At 39.9% G+C, this 26,530-nt stretch overlaps 1 protein-coding gene across 1 annotated transcript; it reads left to right on the forward strand.

Annotated features, from left to right (window-relative positions):
• The first annotated feature begins 1,016 nt into the window (after positions 1 to 1,016).
• On the forward strand, positions 1,017 to 8,562 carry kat8 (K(lysine) acetyltransferase 8). Its single transcript, XM_041975509.1, has 11 exons — positions 1,017 to 1,410; positions 1,715 to 1,789; positions 1,880 to 2,058; positions 2,140 to 2,193; positions 2,270 to 2,434; positions 3,894 to 3,983; positions 4,071 to 4,211; positions 5,530 to 5,623; positions 5,902 to 6,052; positions 6,275 to 6,429; positions 8,361 to 8,562. The coding sequence occupies exons 1-11, from the start codon at positions 1,095 to 1,097 to the stop codon at positions 8,423 to 8,425; spliced, it is 1,485 nt and encodes a 494-aa protein (XP_041831443.1). The 5' UTR covers positions 1,017 to 1,094; the 3' UTR covers positions 8,426 to 8,562.
• Positions 8,563 to 26,530: the final 17,968 nt, after the last annotated feature.

The raw sequence follows: 26,530 nt of genomic DNA on the forward strand, positions 1-26,530 counted from the left end.
AATAAGGTGATTCTTGAAGAAATGACAGAAAGCTTCTCTAAGAGGGTTCAGACTGGGATAAAGAATAAAGCTGCTCTGACCAAATATTCACTTTTAAGCTCCTCAAAAGTATGTGTGTCTCAATATCGGGTAAAATTATGCATCCGTTAACAGATAAAGCCAAGTAAAAACATCTAGCATTTCAAATACGGTACAAAATAGAAATGATATATATATATATATATATATAAAGCTTGGATACAGCAGTTTAATCCAGGACAGTAATTTTGGTGTTTAGAGATAGAAATATTGTGTTCTTCTGAAACTTAAATTGAGTAGTATGTTATGGTAATGGGGTCAGAGGTGAATGGCATTCACTTAAAAAATCTGAACAAGATCATTTAACTCCCAAAACTCTTTTTTTTTTTTTGTAAGGAGACAATTTTACCAAAACAGGAAAAAAGGCTTCCTGTTTTTCTCAATTAACTAAATAATTTTTACAAAAAAAAGTGATAATTTCTTCTGAAATAATAAGACAGCTTTATTTTAATAACAGAAAGAAAAAGAATTTAGTTATTTTCTGAAACAAGATGAAAAAAAGGGTAAATTTTTTGTTTTTGTTTTTTTCCCCCCAATCTGTTAGGAGTATTGTAAAACTAAACTCAACAAATGGGACATGTTTGAGCTTCTTTTCAGAAAACAGCTACTTCTTGTCTAGAAGTAGTCTGTTAATAAGGTTGGCAAGCAGAAAACATTATTAAATTAAAAATATTTTTCGAAAGGGAAATTGTAAAAAAAATCTCCCCAAAACATAGTAGCATCTTTTGTAATGCATTAATTATGAAAATAAAACAAGCTTTTTTCCAAGTTAACGCAATACGCTGAAACAAAAAATAATAAAAGCACGTTTTGAAATAAAAAAAAAATCATCTATGACGCAGTACTTTGAATCATGGGAGATGTAGTTTCTAATGAAAATGAGGCGGACGTAGCTTGTGACGCCATCTTGACAGATTTTTTTATTTTTCTTCTTCTGTTGTTGTTGCGGAAGAACCCTCCCACGTAGTTAAACTGCGCAGAGTCGAGGCGTGCAGTTGTTTAGAAATTTCTCAGGTATGACTGGCGGGAACACGTTTCACAAGAACTACAGTAACAGCAACGACTCTGAGCCCAGAATGGATGTGGATTTGGATTCCAGTCGCCCTGAAAGTGAACGGGGGGACCTGGACGGTAGTATCCCGGCTCCATGTTCCTCTAACGGCAGCTGCGGGGAAGAGGACGAAACGGAGGCCTTGAGTCGCTCGAGAGAAACCGGCGGCTCGAGTAATCAGCACACCCCAGACGGAGGCGCGGTGCTAGGTGGCAGGGAGCAGGAGGTGTCGGTGGAAATTGGAGAGACGTATTTGTGTCAAAGAGCTGATAAAACGTGGCGTATGTAAAATTCTCCTGCTTGTTCACCTCTGATTCTGATAACTCAGCCTACTACTCCGTTTTATGGGATAAAATGTCACAAAATTCTGTTGAATTGTTGGTGAAAATTGACATTGTTGTGGTTATAAACGTTAGCAGTGAAAAAGTCGTTTTAGATAAAGCTTTCTGGAAAATTGGGCACAGATTATAAACACATAACGGTGTTAACAAAAGTAGAAAGTAGCCAAAATGTTGTCTAAACGTTACTGTTTGCATGATTCAAAACCTTTAAAGCTCAAAACGGACGTATTTGACTTATTTTCAGACACAGCAGAGGTGATTCAGTCCCGGCTGAATGAGCAGGAGGGCAGAGAGGAGTTTTATGTCCACTATGTGGGATGTAAGTACATTTTCACACCTCCTGTATTTGCAAAATCTCCCTCCATTCTTTCAACTGATGGATCCCAAAGTGATTTAAATTGGTTTGCAGTCAACAGACGCCTGGATGAATGGGTGGGTAAGTCCCGGTTGGCGCTCACCAAGACTGTGAAGGATGCGGTAAGAAAGAGCACAGAGATCGGAGGTGTTGGAGATCTAGGTGACCAGCCCGAGAGGAAGATCACACGCAACCAGAAGCGCAAGCATGATGAGATCAACCATGTGCAGAAGGTGCAGATGTCATTTATATTAAACAAGTTTTCATTAATGCTCTTAAGTGTTCTGTTTATCTAATAGAAGTTTCCTTTATAGACATATGCAGAGATGGACCCAACAACAGCTGCGCTGGAGAAAGAGCATGAGGCGGTGGGTTATTTTCACCTTTGTTTTGTATCTGTTCATGCAGAGTGTTTGGTTAAATAAGTTCACACATCTCTCTCAGATCACCAAGGTGAAATATGTGGATAAGATCCAGATAGGAAACTTTGAGATTGACGCCTGGTACTTCTCTCCATTTCCTGAGGACTACGGCAAGCAGCCCAAGCTGTGGATCTGCGAGTACTGCCTCAAATATATGAAATATGAGAAGACTTTCAGATATCACCTGGTCAGTCCAACTTTTTTTATAAATTTGATTGTGTCTTGATTTGTCAACAAATGTGGAACATCAACTGATTTTCTGCTGTTTTGGTTTGGGCTGATTACAGAACCTGTGGCATGGAGGAAATATGTTTGCTAAGAAAAATCTTTCAAGATAATCCTCTTTAACTCATAGTCTGGTGTTGCAGTAGTTGCTCTGTAGGTTCTACTAACTTTGTACTTGTAATAGTAACTGCAGAACATATTTGTAAGTACTCAATGAGTTGTATTAACCGTTTAAAGTCTACTAGATTTGCCGCTCTATCACTTAATGACAGCAGTTTCTCAGGAACGGTAGTGTGTAACTCTGTGGGGTGAATTGTGAAAGATAACTTACCCTTTAGGTGATTTGTTGAATAGAAGTTTTCCAGGCACTTATATCCCATCCAAGAGGTTTACAATCCAGAAAAAAAAAAACACAATCCAGAAAAAAAAGGATCTCTATCACTACTAGTTGCTAAGAGACCTCTATTTAGACCTGGAAATGATGATGAAGCCACTTCCTGTCAGACATTCCACCAATCAGAGAGCTTAGATTGACGGTAATGTCCAATCAGGAGCAGCCAAAGATCAACCAGTGAGCAGAAAGTTCTATGTGTGTCTGAAAAGAAGAAAAATAATTCTCTTCTATGGCTGGAATAAAGCCAAGAAGATGTTTCTGATGCACGGTGGTGCCAAAAAGCAGCTGAGCTGGAGTTGGTTTAGTGAGGATAGCAGGTAAATAGTAGCAGGAATAACTGGAAATGAGGAAAAAGTGTAAACATGGAAATAGTTTCTGTTGTGTGTTTGTTTCAATGACAATATCTTTTCTCCTGAATGCCAAGACTTGAGAGAATGATGTGCAGATGAGAAAAGGCTTGGTCACTGTTGAACTATGTGTTATTTCTACAAAGTTCTATTAGTAATAAAGTCTGCTTTCTTCTTTTGGTCGGCCTTTATGCTGCTATATCTATCGATAAATTAATTTTATTTTAGCCTCATAATCTGATGACTGAGGCTGGAAACATCATGCCTGCATGCTGACTGGGATTGAAAAGGTTCAGCTTTTACAGGCAGTTTTTAAGCTTTCATGATAAATATTTATACACGGGTAAAGATATTTGCCTACAAAGGAGGGTGTGTGATGGCCATTATGCCTCATTACATCTCAGAATGATGGTTTTTGGGGGGCTTAACTTGTAAACTGTGACCTTAACGACATGTGAATGTCCTTAAAACTGCTGCATTGGTACAAAAGAAGTAAAACTAGGCCGTAGCCTGTTAAACTCACAAGAAAACAGATAAAATGAGCAGAAAGGCAGCATTTCTGTTTGTTTGCTTCCAGACAGACTAAAATCTGAGCTTTATAATGATCCATGAACTCATCAGGTCAGGTTTCATGTAAGAAGGTGGATGTTGAGCTTTGTGTGATGTGTTCTCGTCCTCAGTCACACTGTCAGTGGAGACAGCCTCCAGGAAAAGAGATCTACAGGAGGAGTAACATATCAGTGTTTGAGGTGGACGGGCGAGACCACAAGGTGAGCACACCTGAGCCGGTGAATCTGGAACCTCTGAACAAGGTGTTCTGTAGGAATATTTAGCCATGCTATGGTCTCTGTTTGCAGATCTACTGTCAGAATCTGTGTCTACTAGCAAAGCTGTTTCTCGACCATAAAACGCTGTATTTTGACGTGGAGCCCTTCATCTTCTACATCCTCACTGAGGTCAACAAACAGGGGGCGCATATCGTCGGATATTTCTCTAAAGTGAGTTATACTGAAGTCCTGAATGTAAGAATCTGCACTTTAGTTTAATTTTACAGCAGCTCCTGTCTGGTTTTAGATGTGGATGTGGATTATTGTCAGGGAAATAACTACGATTCATTTCCAGCACTATAAATGTGTAAAATCACATCAACACTCCTTATTGAGTTTAATTTATTTCTATCTTTTGTCAACATAACAAAATAATACAACAACAAAGTAAAGTAGCCATAAATCTCTATATTAAATAAATCCTACATATTAACTCAGAGACTGAAAAGGCTACAGGACCTCTACCTGGACTTGGGAGGCTGGTTTGAACATTTCTTTAGAAAGCAGGAAAACATCTGGCTAGCTTTTACTTCCAGCTGCTGTTTGACACAAATAATCATGGAACAACAGAAGTAAAGAAACAAGACCACATATCTGGAATAAAATACACTTTCTTCTACAGACCATCAAACACTGACCAGTAAAAGACATGGACCACAGACCCAGTTGGTGATGTTGGAACACAGAAACTATCATCAAAAACTCAGCTGTTCAGTTTTTTGCGGCTGTATGATGTAAGGTTAGGTGAACTGTGAAGTAAACCTGTTTAATTTCAGTGTAAACATGATTTAACCCACCTACTGAAAATTCCCTTTACTTTGTGCTGCAAAGCTGCTGGTTTTCCTGCAGGAGGTGAAACTGGATGGATTTCCTTTTTCATGCCCTACTTTACAGGCTGCTGAGCCGTCCTCCACAATCACACCTGGCTTCACCAGCATGATTTAATCTGTTAGTTTGTTGGGAATAACTCTTCCTCTGCTGTACCTTCCCTTATAAACACACCTCAAGCAAAAACAAAACAACACACGCATGTTGTTTAACTTTGTTAAAGACACATTATCCAGGGATCGTTAAGATTAATTAATTGCTGCATTTATTACTGTGATTTATTGTGAAATCAACGCAGCATCCTGTGACATCCCAAATGTCATGATTCGGCTTCCTAACCATGGATTGACCTCTCAGTCTTTTATTCATTTTGTTTTGTGCTTTTTCATTTGTGTCCACTCTAGGAAAGAGAAGTTCATGATCTAAAACTCTGTATCATGAATAAAACCAAAACACTATAAACACATTGCTATGTTTCTGTATTTATTTCTGGTCATGTTTTTCCTGTTTTTCTACCCAGACACTTCATTTTCTGCATTTTCTAATTTAAAAGTGCACAGACCTGCCTCATTTATCACTGTGTAAAGCACGCTGTAGGAGGAGAGGTAAGCTAAGCTCATCAGAAGCTTTAGTTTTATTTTGTTTGGTTTCTGTTTTTCAGGAGAAAGAGTCTCCAGATGGGAACAACGTGGCGTGTATTCTCACGCTACCGCCGTACCAGCGCAGAGGCTATGGAAAGTTTCTCATAGCTTTTAGTGAGTTAAACTGATTTTACTTTGCTTTTTCATTGAAATTAATAGCAATAAATGTTTTCTGTTTGGCTGTTGCATCTTGTAGTGCTGCAGATGATGGATTGTTTTCCTTTTTTACAGCATATTGACCTCATTAGATGTAAAAAAAAAAGTCTTTTCTTTATACATAGACGACACCATTTAAAGATGTCACACCAGGGTGGATGGTGTTTGCATTAATCTTCTAATTAGCTGAGAAAATAACCTTCTGATTAAACAATGCTTGACTCTGCTGTGTGCAGGTTATGAGCTGTCCAAGCTGGAGAACACTGTGGGTTCTCCTGAGAAGCCTCTGTCTGATCTGGGGAAGCTGAGCTACAGAAGTTACTGGTCATGGGTGCTGCTGGAGATCCTGAGGGACTTCAGAGGAACGCTTTCCATCAAAGATCTGAGGTAGGCGCACATAATGAGGCTGCTGTTGCTGCAGAAACAAAGATCTTAAACCCTTTATTAGCTTAACTTTTACTATGAGAACTTGTTCTAGAAAAGAGTCTGACTATATCTACTTCATCTAGATGTTCAGAGCTCACTGAAGGGGGAACATCAACTGGATTTTGATTTAGTCCCAGTATGAAAGGGGATAAGTTTCCATTCATGCATCCATCTGCTTCACAGCCAGATGACCAGCATCACGCAGAGCGACATCATCAGCACCCTGCAGTCACTCAACATGGTGAAATACTGGAAGGGTCAGCACGTCATCTGTGTGACACCCAAACTGGTGGAGGAGCATCTGAAGAGCGCCCAGTACAAGAAACCACCTATTACAGGTAGATCCACACAGTTCAGGTGGTGACCACCATCTGAAGCTTTACCTGAGAGCATTTACCGTCAGGGCAAGGAGGGGACGCCTTCTAACATTCTAGAGGAGACACGGCTCTAAAAAGGAAAAACAAAAAACCACAATTTTGAAGCCATGGCAGCTTTTATTTTGCCGTGGCATTGCACCGTAATCGTTTACATGTTGTGGAAACCTTGACTCTGAGGTATTCCTGGATATAGATAGATCTAATTTATTTACCAAGTGAGAGCACATTTATTTAAGATCCATTTTAACGTCATGGTTATCTGGGAAAGTAATGATGTGAAGTTTTTATTCTTTCCTGCCCTTCATGAGTGTTGTTTACACTCAGCAGCTTGCCTTCTGACAGGGAGGAAACGACGTGAGTACATTACTCTGGTGCTGGCTTCACTTCACTGGCTTCCAGTACAGTTCAGGATCTAGCTTAAAGTTGTATTGTTTTTGAAAATCTTAATGGCGCAGCATCACCTTACCTGTCAGAGCTTTTAACCTTTCACAGTCCCGTCAGAGCACTGACATCAATGAACCAGCTGCTCTTGACAGTTCCCAGAAGGTGACTGAAAGGTAAAGCTGACAGAGCTTTTGCTGTGGCTGCTCCCAGACATCGGAACAGTCTGCCTTTTAATATTAGATCTGGACAGAGCACTGATCATTTTAAATCATTTTTAAAAATAGGGCTGCAATGATTAGCCAACGTTGTTGACAAAAGTTGACAATAAAAATTCTCAACAGCAAATTTAACCGTCGACTATTCTCTGCAAAAAAGAAAAAAAAACTACAGAGTGAGACATCGTCTTTCTTTCTTATCTCTGCTGAGAGTTGCAGTGCGCAATAAGGTCCATCAGGGGAAAAATATGGCGGTGGGCCAGGGAACAAAACAGTGGCAGAGGACACCGAAAGTCTGGGACAACTTCACATTAAACTTACAAAATCAATTAAATACATGTGAGATCTGTAAAGTGGATCTTGTGTACCACAGAAGTACATCTGCAATGCTCGAACATTTAAAGAGGAGGCACGGCGGACTTCCATAACAACCTCATGCAAGATTTAAAAGCTGAAAGTGAAATAAGAGCCATTTAATAATAATGAGACACATAATCCGATTAGTCAACTAGTTGTGTTAATCGTCGATGACTAATCAACCATCAGAATAGTCATTAGATGCAGCCCTAGTTAAAAACACACCTTTTCTTACTGGCGTTTCCTGCAGCTTGAGGATTGTCATTTGGCTTTTTAATGTATCCATGTTCTTATTTGTATTTATATTTTTTATTGTATTTTATCTGTTTTATTATAGGGCAGTTTTACACCTGTTTTGTTTTATTTGTTTATTTTATTGTTGACAGGGATTTTGTTTTTGTCTTGCACAGTTATTTGGTCAGCTGGGGTTGTTTAAATATGCTTTACAAATAAACTTGAATATGTATTGAGCTGTAATGTGCTTTAATGTGTTTTTTTTTTTTTTGTTTGTTTGTTTCCATAATCCATGCTGCCTTTACAAATTGTTGTTGTACTCTGATATGTGTTGCTTCAGGGGTTGTTTGTTTTGTCTAATATAATCTAAACAAGCTGTTTTTATTCTGGTCTTTATCCATTTTGACTGCTGCACTCACGCAAAAACAAAGGGCTTTCAAAAGCTTACAAAAAAAGTGTGTGCACATTTCTTGTTACATTTTTGTCTTTAGTTTTAATGATGGAAAATAGTTTTATGTACGCAACTTCTGTTTTATCTGCTTTTTAATAAACAACAGCAAAAACGCTGTATCATAATGAAAACCTGTCATTTTCTGTATTTTCCTCTTGTCCAACCATCCCCATCTTTCTTACTTGCAGCTTGTATGACTCGTCTGTACAGTTTCCTCTTTGGTCTAACTCCGTCTTTTTTTTCACCCACAGTGGACACCATGTGCTTGAAGTGGGCGCCTCCCAAAAACAAACAAGCCAAGATGTCAAAGAAGTAGGAGAAGCCACATCTGTGCATCAGTCGACATGTTATCACCGACCAACTTCCCCGTTTTCTCCCACTCTGTAAATAGCTGTTAGCAGCATCTGTCTGTAGTTTCTTTATTTTCTTATAATAAATGTGTACATATGACAAGACAAAGGCTACCAAGTCTTTCTCTCCACACTAAAGTAGTTTTGAAGCTACAGAGAAATTAAAGTTTTGGGTTAAATATTTGGGTTATGGCTGCACAGGTAGGAAATGTGTCCAGCAGAGGGCGCTGTGGGTTCACCTGCTGCTCCTGTGATTTTTCTCTCATCCATCTGGCATTTAATGGGTGTATGCTCACATTTTTTTCTTTTCTAAGTTATAAAACCTGTTATTTTATTGGTAAAATGGGATGTAATCTAAGCTTTTGTCTGATTGGCATCTTGTTTTACATTTTGCCATCATGATGCGACTAAAACCGATCAGATGATGGATAGAGTTGCAGGTTTCAGTGGTTTTGAGTATTCAAGGCCAGTTTGGGTGTGAAACTTCACAAACATAAGAGCTTAAAGATTTCAGAACCGGTTGTTTAATGATAAAGGAAACACAATCTGGTCTGCATCGCTGCTTTCTTATCAATGGGGTTTAAGGGTTTAATCAGGATGATTGGAAGTTACTGGGTTGCCAAGTGAGAACTTTTTTTAAATAAACAACTTTAATAAATAATAGCTACTGTGTATTTGGAAAAAAAAATAATATGCCTAACCCAAGAGGCAACAATAATATAAAATTTATTTCCATCCAGAGTTGCATTAATTTTTCACCAAGATCTTGTTCTTATGATGGGAGAGTCGGACTCTTCTCTAGCTGATCATAGAAAGCCTTAACCATTTTAGTATACCTCTGCAGCCACAAAGACTATCTCAATATTCTTGGAATCATAGTAAAGAGAACAATTCTGAGATATAAGGTGTGTAAATGATAAGTTTGTGTTACTGATGGAAAAATTAAGACGGCACAAATTAAAAAAAAAAGCCTAAAAGCACAAACCATTTTCAGGATCAATATGAATTTCTCTATAGAATGTAGCTCTAAACCTCTATCAGATAGAATAAGCAAACATTATCTCTGAAGAAGTAAAACCTAACTAAATTAGAGAGGTTTTACTTCAGGTAAGGTCTCCAAAATGACCTCCTTTAAAAATACACATCTTCCTCTAAAGGACTGTTATGATCCCTGGGTCATATCTAAAAGTGCTAACATGAGATTTTTTAAATTTATTTTTATATATATCATCATTAACTCCTCTACTTGGTTGAATTGTTTTCTATTTGATTGTGACAGGAATTTATTTTGTGTAGGGATTATTAGTCTGGGATATGTCAAAGATTAGCATCAATATTGATCTTCATAATTACTTTTTCTGCAACTGCAAAAACAACAAGTGAAGAGACCTAAAATGACTCTAGGTTGCCTGAGGGTTGAACAGATTTTTCCTTTATTTTCCTTTTTGTTCCAATATGTCCACTTAACCTGGACCTAGCTAGCTTTGTTCACTGAAGTCAAGTGGTGAAACTTTCTTTTTTGTGCAGTGCAATTTTTGAAAATTGCAGAAGCAGACATTTTGGCACGATTTCTTTAGATTTACTTCAGTTGCGAACAGAAATCTGACTTGTGATTTCTGAGGAAGGAGCTCTTTGGACAACATCACAAATGACATGATTCAAACGGCAGCTATCAGGGGCGGAGCTTGAAGGATGACTGGGGTGGCACTGGGTTATTGACAGGTCACTGGAGAAGGAAAGAAAAGTCCAGACCTAGATGGATCATCAGTATCACTACCAGTTACCGTTTAAAAATATTAACATGGGGCTGCACATTTTTAGGAGAAATTTAGTCCCTGTTTAAATTCTAATGTTATGTAAGGCAATTAACTTGATGTTAGCATGAAGCAATGTGGCAGTGCTAATCTAGTTATACGCTAGCACTAGATTAGTTTTAAGATAAATTGGGGAAACCATGTCATATTTAGTTTTCAGCGAGTGTATTTAGAGACTACACATTAACTCAGTTATTCAAGATTTTCACGTTAAAGGTGAAAACTATAAAGATGCTCAAAGAGAACCTTAGCTTTGTTCTCCTTGAGAAACCAACTCGTGGTGTACAGTTTACTGGAACCTTCTGCTCCCCTGGCCTAGAATATCTGGGAGTGAAGTGCAGCTTGTTTAAACTGGTTAGAGAACTCAGCTCGGTCGTGATCGTAGCGGCCTACATACCACTGTGAGCTAATGCTAAGTTAGCACTAAAGGAGCATCAAGCAGATGTACCCTAATCCAGATGTGGCAAGGTGGTAAGGCAACAAAAAGATTTATTAAAAAAATAATAGTGACATTGCCATCTGGGGGTGGTAAACCCCCAGAAAACCTAATACCAAAAGGTAGGTCCAAATAAAAAATGCACCAGGGCAGATGGGTTCTCATAAAACCATTACATCTTTATTTAAACAATTTATCTTCAAACACAAACATCTGAAACCTGACAATCTTCGGAGTAACGCTATATGCCGGGGTTAGATCATGTGGAGGCGTTCAGCCTTGTAACCAAAAAGGGGTTAAACATGCAACAGAATATGCTTTAATTAAATCAAAATTAGAAGCAAGCAACCAAAAAGAAATCCAAACAATATTACGACCTTGGCTGCACCCACAATAATGATCAGTCCGTGCTTTACCCCTCACACTTGGGTGCAAGAGTAAATAGTCAGGCGCAGAAGTTTGTCTCCACCCGCCGATGCACTGGAGGAGCGGGCGGGAAACCAAGCGGAGACAAAACAGCAGGGAATCCACACACAGACAGCTTGGGACGTGCTAATCCACTTTTCCGTAGATACACCCCCCTCCCGTGGGGAGGGAGAAAGAAGAGGCCAGGAGTACTGTGGCAGGTCTGGATGAACTGCCCCGGCACCAAACTCGATTGTCAAGCAGTACACTGCCGAAGAGAAACTGCATGGAATGCAACCTGGACAGCCAGTGGACCGCAACAGATTGCAGGGGAGATGATATTGACACTGGCACACGAACTGCCAGCATACAGCACCTACTGCAGGGACAAACACCTGCCTGGATATAAAGGTGCTCTACTCCGCCCAGCAATCAGTGCCATATGTGCTACACCTTGCAATGGCAATCTGTGAGTGAGGAAATTGAGGTGAGAGAATCCCACTCCACTACACAGAGGCACCACGTGGAATTAAAATCAGTCCTTCCTGACTTGAATATATTGGATCAGGTGTACAGTAACATTCCAGGAGCATACAAGGCTGCAGCAGCCCCTCACCTTGGAATGTCCAATCATATTTCTGTGGAACTGATCCCTGTCTACAGACCTCTGATCTGCAGGACCAGAACCATTCAGGTTTGGACTGAGGAGGCTTCCTCAGCCTTACAGAACTGCTGTTCAAAGAGGCTGCTGATCTGGAGGAATACACATTGTCTGTGCTGTCCTATGTTCACTTCTGCACTGATCCTGTCCTATCCACAAAGACAATCACGGTTTTCCCTATTAGAAACCATGGGTGGACAGCACAGTTTGGTCCCTGCTAAAAGCCTAGGATGCAGCCTACTGAGCATGAGACAAACTGGCTTATAGCAGGACCTGCAAAGAACTGAAAAAGGGAATCCAGCTGGCATAACTGGCACTAGTACAAGCAGCACACTGAGGAGTACTCCAATGACAATAACACATGTAATATGTGGAAAGGCATCAAGACCATCACAGAGTACAACTGCAGAGACTAGCAGTTCAGCCATGACCCCACTCTGCCTGACACCTTGAACAGCTTCTTCGCAGGTTTTGACACTCCAAGCAGCAGAAGTACTGTTCATCCTCCACAGCGGCACACCATTACCTTCTTACCCTGCAGCTGCACCAAGTGACCACCTTGAGGAGGATCACCATCAACAAGGCTGCAGGTCCAAATAAGGTGTCGGGTCGGACATTAAATTTGTGTGCAGACCAACTGGCAGACGTTTTTTTGGACATCTTTAACCTTTCCCTGCAGTTTTCCATGGTTGCTGTCAGCCTGAAGGTCTCCATCATTGTGTCCGTGCCCAAAAAAACAACCATTACCTGCCTCACTGATTAACTCCCCGACACTTTCACCCCAGTCATCATGAAGTGCTTCGAGTGGATCCTCCTAAAGAACATCAAGGGTGCCATCCCTGCTGGCCTGGACAGCCTCCAATTTACTTACAGGGAGAACTGTTCTACAGAGGATGCTGTCTCAATAACACTTCACATGACCCTGACTCACCTGCAGCATCTCAATACGCTGTTTGTGGACTTCAGCTCAGCCTTCAACACCGTTCTCCTGGACGCGCTGGCCCTGAAGCTCCACAACTTGGGTCTGTCAAAATCACTCTGAACCTGGATCAATGACTCCCTCACCAACAGACCCCAGGTGGGGAGGATAAAGAAGTCAACATCTTCACCACTGATCCTCAACACTAGAATGCCACAGGGTTGTGTGCTCTGCCCTGACCTCTTCACCCTCTTTACACAGGACTGCTCTGCCATCCACCCCACCAACATGGTTGTGAAGTTTATGGACGATACCCCTGTGGTGGGTCTTATATCCAACAATGAGGAGACCCACTACAGAGAAGAGGTTCAGAGTGTGAGCACTCTCCTCTCTGCATACACACAGAGGCAGTGGAGTGTGTGGACAATTTTTAAGTTCCTGGACATCCACATTTCCTCTGACCTCTCCTAGACTGTGAACACTTCACACCTGGTGAAGAAGCCCAACAACAGCTCTTCTTTCTCACGAAGTTGAAGTGGATGGGACTCTCTTCTCAGCTACTTGTGAACTTTTACAGAGCCATTATTGAGAGCATCCTGTGTCTCAGTGTGACGGTGTGGTATGACAGCTGTACACCACGAGACAAGAAGAACTTAGCCTGGGTGGTGAGGACAGCTCAGGGAATTGTAGGCCACCGTCTACCAGATCTAGGCTCCATCTATACCGCCCGAGTCCAGAAGAGGGCCAGATGCATTGCAGCTGACCTCACCCACCGGGCAATGCTCTGTCTGTGCCACTTCCATCAGGAAAGCGGTACAGGAGGATTAAAACCACCACAAAAAGTCTCAGACAGCTTCTTCCCCTGAGCTGTGAAAGCAATAGCACCCCTGTAGTTCAACACTACAGCATGAAAATGTGGAGAAATATTTCCTGTAACCAGTTTAATTTAGTCAAGGAAGCTATCAGAATAAAGAGAAAGGGAGTCAATTCAGACTTTTCAGTAAAGAGGAAAGACACAGATCAAGCTGAGACAGACCCCAGGCCCACAAACACAGACAGTAAAACGCAAAACTTTAGTTGCGTTCTGGCCTGTTGTTTACACCGTAACAGAGTTTTGGGTCAATAAAACAGCAAATATTTGAAAACAACTTTCAGGGTGAAATTATGTCGCAAGGGAAAGTGAGTCCCATCAGTGTAAACTGGAATCTGTGTCATGAGCTGAGGTGGAGATGAGCACCCAAATGCAGGCTGACGAGGCAGAAGGCAGATCGGTGGAGGAATAAAAGTTTTAATCCACAAAAAAGGAACCAAATGCCTTACAAAGCCGAAACTGGAGAAAGGCAACAGACTCAAGACAGCAACATGACCTGAAGACATATAATGAACTGGCAGAGGAAAACTGAAACCAAGGGGAATAAATACACTGAGGAACTAATGGGGAACATGTGAAGCACATTAGCAAATTAAACCCAGTGTAAAACGAACAGGAAGCAGAAAACAAAATGTGATACAAAGGGCAAAACGCAATAAAAACACTGGAAACAAACAAACAGAAAAAAGGAAACTCAGCTACAGCTAAACTAGTCCAACCACAAACCAGCAACCCACAAGGCATGAAAATCCTGCTTAACCTGTGAAAAGCATCACAAAGTCAACAATGCCTGAGTCATGTTTGTGCTGCTAAATCTTTTTAATTTATTTGGTCTGTTTCTGTTTCAAAACCTGTTTCTGGTAGAGTATTTTTTTCTATTTTTCTTTTCATTTCTTTTTAGTCTTTACCGTTTTTACTATTTTTATGTATTTTATTATTTTTGTGTATTTTCCGGTGTTCCAGGGTTCAGAGGAAGCCATCTGCGCCGGGTTGCTGGGGGTCATGTCAGCCATGCCTGCATGGGCGCCTTCCGTGGTTTTGGTCTTTTGGCTGGTGCTCATGTTGGCGCCCTGGTCGCTGTGGTCTAGTCGACTTCTTGTGCAGATGGCTCCTGTGATAGCATAACATACCTTTCTATGGACCTTTTTCAACTTGTTGCAAAATTTCCATTTGGTGATCCAGGTTATTAATGTAAAGATGTTTTATTTCTCATGTCTCTCTAATGTGACCAAAGTTATCACAACAGTGTTAGAGAGGAGAACACAATCATTTCCTTTATTAGGGAAGTTAAGTTTATTTGTATAGCCCAAATCCACGACAGGATGATTCAAAGTGCTTCACAGAAACATTGAAACATCAGCATAGTTTAAAATGAAAAACAAAAGAGAAAGGCAGAACAAAGAACATTAGATAAAAACAGTATGAAAACAGAATCAAGTTTAAAAATTCAAGCTTAAAAGAAACAATGCAGATTTTGACTTTTAAATAAAAAACTATTCAAATGCAGTTGAGAACAGGTGAGTCTTTAACCTGGATTTAAATAAATTTATTTAAAGTTTTTTTTTCTTAATTATCAGGAGGTCACAAACTATATGACTATATAAAGTCCTGATAAAGTCTGCTCCAGTATAATAAAGGTTTAGCTCTACCACTGGTTGTAATCGGGTAAAATGTGCAGATGAGGCAGGTATATTTGAGATCTTTCTGTTTGTTGACTTCATCTTAGCTTTTTCATGTCACATTATGTTTTATGAGGTTTTATTTGTTTGTATCTGTGCTGGTTTTCAATGGAAGTGTTGAGCAAACCATCTGTTCATGTGAGCTTTGTACTGACGGAGAGGTTTGCACATTGTTCCGCTTTACAAGCATCCAGCTGCTCCAGACGCCTCCAGTTGGAACAAGAGTTTCTATCACTGCTGTTTGTTTTCAGCTGGTGATAACTTTACCAAGTTTGAAATATTACAGCAGTCAGAAATGTTAAAAATGTAAACTTTCCATGGAGAAGTATTATTCATGGTACAACTCGTTAACCTGAAGTGTTCCGGACTTAATCTGCAGCCACTCCTCTTTAAGCTTGTTTTGCATCCCAGATTTTCTCTAATGAGAAGTTTCAGGTTCCTCAATACTTCAGACTTCCTGGAAAGATGACATGAGGCTGGAAACCTTTATTTATTAGAGTTACACCTCATGAGGGATTTGAACACCATCAAAGCTTGGCAACAAGAAAATATTGCCAGAAATGTTTAAAGCAATAATATTTATTCCAGAAACCGAGACAGCAGTTCCAGTTAAACAGCTGTGTAACTCAGTTATTTCACCCTTTTAATAATAGTAGTTGCTGTTGTATTATACAATATTACTATTATTACTATCATGTGATTACCATGTTTAAACTTGCACACTTTAGTTTTTGTGCAATAGCACTTATGGCTTATATTATTTGTCTTTTATTAACTTTATTTCACTTTTGTACATCATATACCATCATTAATCATCTGTTTATGGTTTGTAACTATATGTTTAATATACTACATTATACAATAAAATATGGTTATTGCATTGTTCTGTATTGTGGTGTATTACATTGAAGAAGAAGAGAAGAAGTTTTGAGTGCAGAGAATGTGTCTGAGTGTGAGACCAAACGTTAGTGCAGGAGATTTGAACCTGCAACACTTAACTTTTTTGAAAGGAAGAGTGATATATTTGAGAGCAAGAAGGGAGTTTTTGAGTGTGAGAGCAGAGTTTTGAGAGAGAGCAATCTGATATGGGCATGAAAACAAGAAATATTGCTCTCAGATCAAAGAGATACGGTTTTGATTAAAGAGTTAAAGGCCCCCATTCATTACGCTATGCTGTACTGCGTTAGAATATATGTTATACTGTGTATTACTTTCATGTTACTTTGTTATATGTAATCTTTTAGCTTTACCTCATTTGTGTTGTCATAATGCCCTAACTACAAAGCTGCTTGTGTTTTCTAACCTTTATCCTGTATTTTGTCTTTTTTTTTTTTTTTTTTTTTGTTCCATTGACTGTGAAATGTGAAAACGACGCTGCCTGTCATAAATTGCCCTCGGGGACAAATAGATTTTTAATTGAATTGAAAATAGATTGTTGGAAAACCAGATTTGTCACCTTTGTAATTAGGTGGAACTTGAAAGGATGATGTTTCAATAGAAGGAACAACACCACTAAACATGTGGGTCGTGTCTCCCAAAAAGTGCTAAAATCGCCTGTAATATTCTCTGGTGGTGATCCCATATTTCCAGAATCTGGAATCTAACTCTTCAATCTAATCTAATCTAACTCTCCAGGAAGACAACGCTCTCCCCCACAGAACCAAGATCATCAGAGAACCTCCAGAAAACCCACATTAAGCAAACTTACCTGCTCAAAACTCAATACTCAAAACTTGTTAAAGTCTAACTAGCTGATCAGCATTGCTTCTCATTATGGGCAGCTGTTGGTTTTGGACCAAGGGTGGCTCCTCTGAAGATGTTCCAACTCGGTGTTAGCTTAGCTGTCATGTTTTAGCTCCAGTACTAAAATCTACCTAGAATGAGAGTGGCTCATTCACCAGGCATCAGCAAGTTCCAGACAATCACAGCCCATCAGACTGCTGGAGGTCCTGTACATTGTACGAAGAGGATCTGGTTGAAAGATGTGTTTTTGCTCGAGGAGCACATCGGCTGCACACAGTATGGCGTGGACAGTAACCACCATATGCTGCTGACATTAGTTGTGTCCCTGTGTTTTAAGCTAAGGCTGCACCACATTGCCAAGATGACGACACTCAGCTTCCAGAGAAACAACATGTGCCAGAAGCTCATCAACACAGTCCTTTGATGCTGCTGTGAGGAAAACATGATATTGTTTCCTCGTAGCAGCATGAATGTAGGTATTATTTTATACCTACATTCAATTTAGAGACAGAAAGTAGAGAATCATATTAATGCAGAATGGGGGTGGGGGGTCTGCCTTGTGTGTGTGCAGGTGTATATTTTGATGTGTGTAAAAGCTTGTTTTATTTTTAATATGCATGAACTGAAAAATGCTTGAAATTTTTAATAATGTAAAGCACTTTGTGTTGCCTTCGGCATGAAAAGTGTTTTATAAATAAAGTTTGATTTGATTTGATTTTCAAAGGGTTTTAGCCAAGCCATGTTTTTGGGCTGTTTTTTGTTTGTTACTATTTATTATCTTTTCAATTTTCAAAAGCTTGTACGTTGATTACTGAGGTGTAGTTTGCATCCATTTAAACTTCTCTCTCCCTCTGCTATACCCTGCGTGTTTGTCTAGTGAAATCTTATGTTGGGTCATTTAATTGTATATCAGTGTAACTCGAAGCCTTTTCAGTGTTAAATAAATTCCACTGTTTCACTCACATCTCTCCGTTTTTATCTCTGTCCTCCATGTGTAAAGCTCCACTACAGTCTAGTTCTCTGTATAGGGTCGGGGGTTCAACAAGCTGCATTCCTTCATGTAAATTTGTAAATCTTGTACATATTTTGCACCTATCTGTTTATTTTCATATGAAAGTCCACTGTTAAAGCTCTGCTCTAGAATCTTTGGCTATAATTATTCATCATGATTATTCATCATGATTATTCAGAAGTATGCATTGTCATAGCTACAGCTCTGGCATTTATAACGAACCAAACCTTTTAAAAATGGCTATAAAATTGAGCAAGTTCTGGTTATTTATAAAGTGCATGCACTATTAAAACAATGCTATGAGTGAGCAAGCTGACTGTGGCAAGATGGCCACCAGTGTGGACCTTCGACCCCACTGGCCAGCAGTGCATGTGAGACCTCTAGCCTTTATTGTAGATATCTGTGGTTCCAACTTGGTGTTAGCTCAGCTGTCATGCTTTAGCTCCAGGCCTGAAATCTACCTGGAGGTTGAACTCTGCAAAGTGACTCCACTTAATGGCAAATATGGAATATGTTTCCATCAACTTGTGTCACAAAGTATGTTTTTAACCCAGGTTTTCTGACCAGACCAGTGATGTGAGTGAGAGGGGAAGTAAAGTTACATAAAGTTACATAAAGTAATTATCTAACGGAGGACAGAAACATTACCTCTCTTCCACCTACAACAGCATCTGTCAGCTATAGATTGACGACACATTCACAAAGGTGAAACTATGAACAATGGTCACTGTGACGAGACCTCAGGTGAATCACGACTCTTAAAGACGGTTGTAGACTCTAATACATCGTTGGTTTGACAGGTTAGTGGAATCTCCCACTATCTCATCACAACTAAAGGTTTTTCTGTATGGGAACTAAATGTCTTTCAGAAACTAAACCCCGTTCAGCTGACTGGACTCATACTGGACGATGACCTAGATTACAGAGAATCTTTTAATCATGTAAATATTTCTTTTCTGAATTGTTTTTAGCTATTTGATTTTTATTTTATTTTTTTATTTTTTTTTATTCAAGAATGAGCACACTTTTGAAAATCTTTGTCTGGAAAATAAACAGGGAAGTGTTTTTCTTCCTAGTGCTGCCCGAAAATGACGTTGCACTTCTGGAAACCCACATTAAGCAACCGCACCAGTTTAAAACTCAATACTTCCTTGTTAAAGCATAACTGGCTGATCAACATTGCTGTCATTATGGCAGGTTTGGATTGGGACCAATGGTGTCTCCTCTGAAGATGTTCCAACTCGGTGTTAGCTCAGCTGTCACGTTTTAGCTCCAGGTCTAAAATCGACCTGGACTTCATTTTATGCCAAATATTGAATAGTTTTTCATTAACTTGTGTCACAAAGTATTTTTTACCCAGGTTTTCTGACCAATCCAGAACATGAAACTTTACAAAAAGTAATAGTTCTGGACAAATATGTATTTAAAGAGATTAAACCAAATTCAGGATGAAAACAACTCAGGTTGGTATGTCAGATGATGTTAAGACAGTTTTTTTTTTCCTTTCTCTTGTCTGTCAGCTTAATTGCAGAGTTACTTCCTGGTGTGTGAGGCAGGTGCTGCTGCAGCTTATTATCCAAACTCTCCATTAACACCTGGGGCCAGTTGTTCAAACGTTATCGGATTGGATAACGATAACGTTTGGCAAATCTTGAAAACGAGTTGTTCAAAAGGGAAAGGATTCTGAAATCGGACTGGATCACATAATCCAATCCTAGTTGTGATCTGTGACTGGGGTTTCAAGCAGGCTGAGTCGGGGCAAAAATGTGCCATCTGCAGCCTGCAGGCTATTGGTTGGCCAGAGAGTGACACCACTGGATGAGTAATGACAGCAAGAGTGTGTCTTTCACAAGAACTACGGCATTTAAAAAAATTACAGCCACTGTACATTTTTATTATTTCTGTGATTGTCAGAAATGTTTATGGGAACATGCAGACTGGTGCTGTGGTCCAATGACATGGTGAAGATGTTTATGTGATCGATGGGGGAGGTAGACGGAGTGACCCAAAATGAGAAGGTGTCTGTGTCACAACCCCCAAGATGACATTCATCAGTGTCCATGACCCCCTCCACCAGACTAGCTTGTGGTCTGTCAAAAGCTAGGTGTAAAACCTGAAACTGCAACCTCAGCAAATGCGTGCTTGAATTTGAGATAAGGGTGCTTTGGTGAAACTAAAACTCCTTTCTGCTCTGTCTGCAAATAACAGCATGTTTGATTGTTCCATTCTTGCTTTTTTCATTTTCAAACTTCCTGTCTAAAGGGTTGACAGGTTTTTTGGATTCTTCCATCCCACTCTGGTCACAATCAGCCATTACGTAGATGAACATGTTCTACAATATGGTAATGATGACGGAGAATATACAGAATTTATACATAATTCAACATACAGAGAACAACATAAGCATTCACTTGAACTTGGGCATCAGAGGTGGTGGCACCTGGGAAACCAGTCAGGTTTTAAGAGCGCCTCATCTTTGGCCCAGAATGTACACAATAGCCCCGTTATACAGCCTCTGAGATAGATGGATGTTTTCTTCTGGTTGCAGTTTCCAACTACAGATTCTTTCCAGGAGCCAGACATAAATGAGCCCTTTTTGAATATACCGCTTCAGTATGAATGCAATAAGTTCATCATGTTAGTTATACGGACTCCCAGTTAGACCAGACACAGGTAATGAAAATTAATTTCACACTAGTGTAATTTAGCAAAAACAATGTAGAATCTAGTTTTATCAGGATAAATCTAATCAGTGATGTCATGTTTATCCCCATGTTATTCTTCTATCTGCCTTGCCTTGTGTGCTAACAACATACTGTACGTAGACAATTGGCAAACATGTACATGTAAGGGAAATTCTTGCACTCTCAATAACAAAGAGGCTGGAACATGGTAATTGACTTAAAGGAGCCAGTTAAGACAACAAATTCAATGAGTATTTTTACATGTGTTTTATCTTTTATCTCAAACCCAACCTGTTTTGAAGCAGGTTAGGTTCTCAGCATAAGTTGGCAATACTCCCAGGTAAGAATCGGCCAGTCTAAAAACTTGAAGTTTAAGCTGGTTACCTTAGTGAAGAACTGATTCTGCTTCATAGTACAGGCCCCCAAACACCCAAAACCAACTCACCAGACTCAGATGAAGGTGTGTTAACTCTAACAACTGATGCTATTAATAACACTTGTGTATTTCCTGCTATACAAGTCCAAATATTCACCTCACTGAAAGTTCTATCAGGAAAAATCTATACCATAAAAACAATTAAAAGTGACCCAAATCCGATTTTTTTAAGTACTATGAGACCTGCATCTGATCTTTTCATGACAGTCTGAAAAACACAGATCCGATTTTTTCAATTGCGACCCAGGCCACTTGGATATGTGTTTCTAAATCGATACGTATCTGATCTTTACACATACACATACACATCATTGTTTATAAACTCTTATCTGTAAAGGTGCTCACATCACTCTCCCACCTCTCCTGACTGCGACTCCGTACCCACGTTTCTGTGTACAGAAGTTGCTGCCACTGGCTCTCCTTTTCTGCAATCTCCTCCTTAAAATGATGCCATCGAAAATGTGCTGGCTACGGTTGGAAAATAAATTAAAAATTGCATCATAAGCTCCGCTGTTACCGTCCATGTTTACTTCCGCAAACACGAAGACGTCACACGCACACTCACTATCACGTCGTTGTGTCTTCTACGTATGCGGGACACTTTTGGTGCGCATAAGGTTCATACAGGAGATCACATACAAGTCGCATTTAATTGGAAATGTGAACAGACTCTCAAAAAAATTGGATTAAAAAAAAAATCCGAATTGAGCATTATGTCCTGCAGTGTGAACCTAGCCTTAGACCAGGGCTACTCAATTCGGTCCTACAAGGGCCGCAATCCAGCAGGTTTTCCATGTATCCCTGCACCAACACACCTGAGTCAAATTAGGTGGCTCTAACAGCCAATCAGGTTCTACACAATGACTTATTAATTTGACTCAGGTGTGTTGGTGCAGGAATACATGGAAAACCTGCTGGATTGCGGCCCTCGTAGGACCGAATTGAGTAGCCCTGCCTTAGACTGTTCTGGGCCTCACCAGAGTTTGAAATAAAGGTCAGCTGAGACATGGAAAACCTAGTATGTGAGGGCTGCAATCTGTGATATCATCTTTTGGAAACTAAGTGTTACCAAATGACAGCAACAATAGAGATGAACAACACTTATTAAAAGAAGCTTGACTGGTTTGTTCTGATTTCTATCAGCCCTTAGTGTCCGTCTGGCTGTCAGCATTGATGAAAAGGATGTTGACAGATGAACTGGTCTCAACAAACTGTGCCAAAAACAGATTTATCACTTCTTGTGATGAATCACATGGAAAAAATACTGTTTCCTCATGAAAAACTTCCCCATGAAAGCCCAACTAATGTGACTTTAGTTATCAATGCTTACAAAGCATTTAAAAAAGCACTGAAGTAAGACATTTAAAGCTCATTAAAATGTATTTTTCTGTATCAGCGCTCAAACTCAGAGTGAATTGCTCCAATGTAAAGGGTCCTACTGACACAAAGTATTTTCTGTTTAATACGTTTCGAACCGTGCAGTGAATAAATGCTGCATTGATTCTTTGAATGAAGCTGACCATCCATGATGAGAATCTCCTGTTCCACTGCATCCCAAAGCTGGTCTGCTGGACTGAGATCTGGTGACTGTGGAGGCTGTTGGAGTCCAGTGAACTCATTGTCATGTTCTAGAAAGCAGTTGGAGATGATCTGAGCTTTGTTACGTGGTGCATTATCCCGCTGGAAGTAGCCATCAGAAGATGCTACACTGTGATCATAAAAGAATGGACATGGTCAGCAACAATGCTCAGGTAGGCTGTGGTGGTTGAATCATGCCACATTGGTACTAAGGGGGCTAAATCTGTGCTGCATTTAATACGGTAGACCACAATATATGACTAAAATGACTGGAGAACCGGATGGGCCTCTGTCGCACCTCACTGCACGGTTTGAAATGTATTTAACAGATAATACTTTGTGTCAGTAGATAACTTTACATCTGAGCAGACAAAAATTACATGTGGAGTTCCCAAGGTTCCATCCTGGGGCCTCTTCTGTTTAACATCTACATGCTCCCTACTACCAATTAAGCATATCAGGTGATGTGCACCTCTGTAATGAGAAGGGGTGTGGTCTAATGACATCAACACCCTATATCAGGTGTGCATAATTATTAGGCAACTTCCATTCCTTTGGCAAAATGGGTCAGAAGAGAGATTTGATGGACTCTGAAAAGTCAAAAATAGTGAGATGTCTTGCAGAGGGATGCAGCACTCTTAAAATTGCCAAGCTTTTGAGGAGTGATCATCGAACAATCAAGCGTTTCATTCAAAATAGTCAACAGGGTCGCAAGAAGAGTGTTGAAAAAAAAAGGCGCAAAATAACTGCCCATGAACTGAGGAAAATCAAGCGTGAAGCTGCCAAGATGCCATTGGCCACCAGTTTTGCCATATTTCAGAGCTGCAACATCACTTGAGTGCCAAGAAGCACAAGGTGTGCAATACTCAGGGACATGGCCAAGGTAAGGAAGGCTGAAAAACGACCACCACTGAACAAGACACACAAGGTAAAACGTCAAGACTGGGCCAAGAAATATCATAAGACTGATTTTTCTAAGGTTTTATGGACTGATGAAATGAGAGTGAGTCATGATGGGCCAGATGGATGGGCCCGTGGCTGGATCAGTACAGGGCAGAGAGCTCCACTCCGACTCAGACGCCAGCAAGGTGGAGGTGGGATTCTGGTATGGGCTGGTATCATCAAAGATGAGCTTGTGGGACCTTTTCGGGTTGAGGATGGAGTCAAGCTCAACTCTCAGTCCTACTGCCAGTTTCTGGAAGACACCTTCTTCAAGCAGTGGTACAGGAAGAAGTCAGCATCGTTCAAGAAAAACATGATTTTCAATGCGGACAATGCTCCATCACACGCATCTAAGTACTCCACTGCGTGGCTGGCCAGAAAAGGTCTAAAAGAAGAAAAAATAATCACATGGCCTCCTTGTTCACCTGATCTTAACCCCATAGAGAACCTGTGGTCCCTCATCAAATGTGAGATCTACAGGGAGGGAAAACAGTACACCTCTCTGAACAGTGTCTGGGAGGCTGTGGTTGCTGCTGCACGCAATGTTGATCGTGAACAGATCAAGACACTGACAGAATCTATGGATGGCAGGCTTTTGAGTGTCCTCGCAAAGAAAGGTGGTTATATTGGTCACTGATTTGTTTTTGTTTTGTTTTTGAATGCCAGAAATGTATATTTGTAAATTTTGAGTTGTTATATTGGTTTCCCTGGTGAAAATAAATAAGTGAAATGGGTATATATTTGGTTTTTGTTAAGTTGCCTAATAATTATGCACAGTAATAGTCACCTGCACACACAGATATCCTCCTAAGATACTAAAACTAAAAAAGCCCCACTCCAACTTCCAAAAATATTCAGCTTTGATATTTATGAGTCTTTTGTGTTCATTGCGAGCTTAGTAGTTGTTCTATAATAAATTTAGCCCTCAAAAATACAACTTGCCTAATAATTCTGCACACCCTGTACAAATAAATAGTTTTAAAATCATACAATGTGATTTCTTGGATTTTTTTTTCACATTCTGTCTTTCACAGTTGAAGTGTACCTATGATGAAAATTACAGACCGCTCTCATCTTTTTAAGTGGAACAGCTTGCACAACAGACAATAGGTGCTCACTGGATATTTTCTCTTCTTCAGACTATTCTCTGGAAACCCTAGATGTGGTTGTGTGTGAAAAATCCCAGTAAATACTCAAACCAACAACCATGCCACGTTCAAAGTCATTTAAATCCTTTCTCCCTCATTCTGATGCTCAGTTTGAACTTCAGCAGGTCATCTTCACCATGTCACATGATTAAATGTGTTGAATTGCTGCCATGTGATTGGCTGCATCCATCGAGGCAGGAAGGAGAGGAACCACCCAGCTTGTCAGGAAAACACTGTTCAAAAGCATCTGTGCATCACTGCACATGACTACTGTCCTGCAGGTTTAAGATGTTTCCCTGCTTCAGCACACCTGGTTCAGATGAATGGGTCATCATATAGAATTTGACAACAAGGTGTGTTGGAGCAGGAAACATCTTAAACCTGCAGGACGGTGACCCTTGAGGATGGAGTTTGAGATCCCTGCTGTAGGTTAAGGAGGCAACACATGCCAGCATTCAACCTACTTTGTTTTTCAGGGAAGACCTTCCTGTTTTCAGCAATAAACACCACATGCTGCACGTTACCAATAGCATGTTCTTAAACTGAGCTGCAGTCCAGACCTTTCACCAGCTAGAAGTCATATACAGCTATGTATACATACAGCTATTTTCTAAATAAAAACAAGCCAGTAAAAAGCAAAACCAAGAATAACCAAAAGGGTGAACGAAAAACTGGCCTACTAATCTACAATATTAACAAAAGGTGAAACAGCTCCAATATCTAAATTTATTTAACCAAAAATACTATATACAAAATACAAACTTAAAATCTAGCCCAACACATTCTAATGTTTAACTATATCTAACAAAATACAACAAAAGGAGAAGCCAAAGGGGCTTTACTTCTTACCAAACAAAAAGAAAAACAAGACTAGGAGTCAGCTATACAAAAATGAAGAACACAAAATCCAAACAGTTTTAACACTGTTAGAACAAATTCTAATCTACCTTTATCAACACCACCAAACCAAAGTCTACAATCACAAAATCAACAAGCCAAAGGAAGACTGTCTGGGAAAACAGTTGCCAACCAATGATCAGGTGCATTGTCCTTTATTCCCTGTTGGTTGCCAGCAGAAGCAGGGATTGGGCCAGTTAATATGCAATTAGGAGGGAGGAGGTGAAGGTATGTCTGTACCAGCCAATCCTCAGCAGGCAGGAAGCAAGGTGTGTTGAACAGAGCCAATCTCCGGTAGGCAATGGCACACCGGCATTTGCATGTAAAACGAGATGTTGAGCTGCTGAAAACCTGAAACCATTTGAGTGGGTGTTTAAAAGCTCAAAGTACTTTCATTTTTAATACAATAATAACCTAATGATTGCATTATGTTTTTATTTATTGACTTTATCTTATAAAGTTTAGAGTAGATCACCATCTGTATTGTTAAACAGAAATTTTACGTTCATTATTTTCACATTGTATTTGTGTTATAGCAAAGCAAAAAAATCCCAAAATATATAGAAAATTAAACCAATTTGTGACATAATGTTTGTGCACATTAACTTAAAAATCTGGTCTTTATCAAAATGAACAGAAACAAACAGCTACCATCATGGAAAGACATGAGTCTGACTTCTGAGAAAGCATCACTCTAAGTGAAGAATGCAAAGTACAATGTCAGAAAATGTTCCGCGTGAAGAAAACAGCAGTGTCTGACGGGAAGTTAAACAGAAGTTATTGTTTTACAGGACTGAAGAAATGTTACCAGGTCAGATTTCCCTGTCGTCGACCTGTCTGGGTAGA

This window comes from Melanotaenia boesemani, chromosome 2, assembly GCF_017639745.1.
Source record: "Melanotaenia boesemani isolate fMelBoe1 chromosome 2, fMelBoe1.pri, whole genome shotgun sequence".
Taxonomy (NCBI): Eukaryota; Metazoa; Chordata; class Actinopteri; order Atheriniformes; family Melanotaeniidae; genus Melanotaenia; species Melanotaenia boesemani.

Excerpts from the sequence above, each read along its gene's own strand:
- kat8 (XM_041975509.1), top strand. The coding sequence starts at position 1,095 with ATGACTGGCGGGAACACGTTTCACAAGAACTACAGTAACAGCAACGAC. Across the intron at positions 1,790-1,879 it reads TTATGTCCACTATGTGGGAT|TCAACAGACGCCTGGATGAA; the intron begins GTAAGTACATTT and ends ATTGGTTTGCAG. Across the intron at positions 5,624-5,901 it reads AAAGTTTCTCATAGCTTTTA|GTTATGAGCTGTCCAAGCTG; the intron begins GTGAGTTAAACT and ends TGCTGTGTGCAG.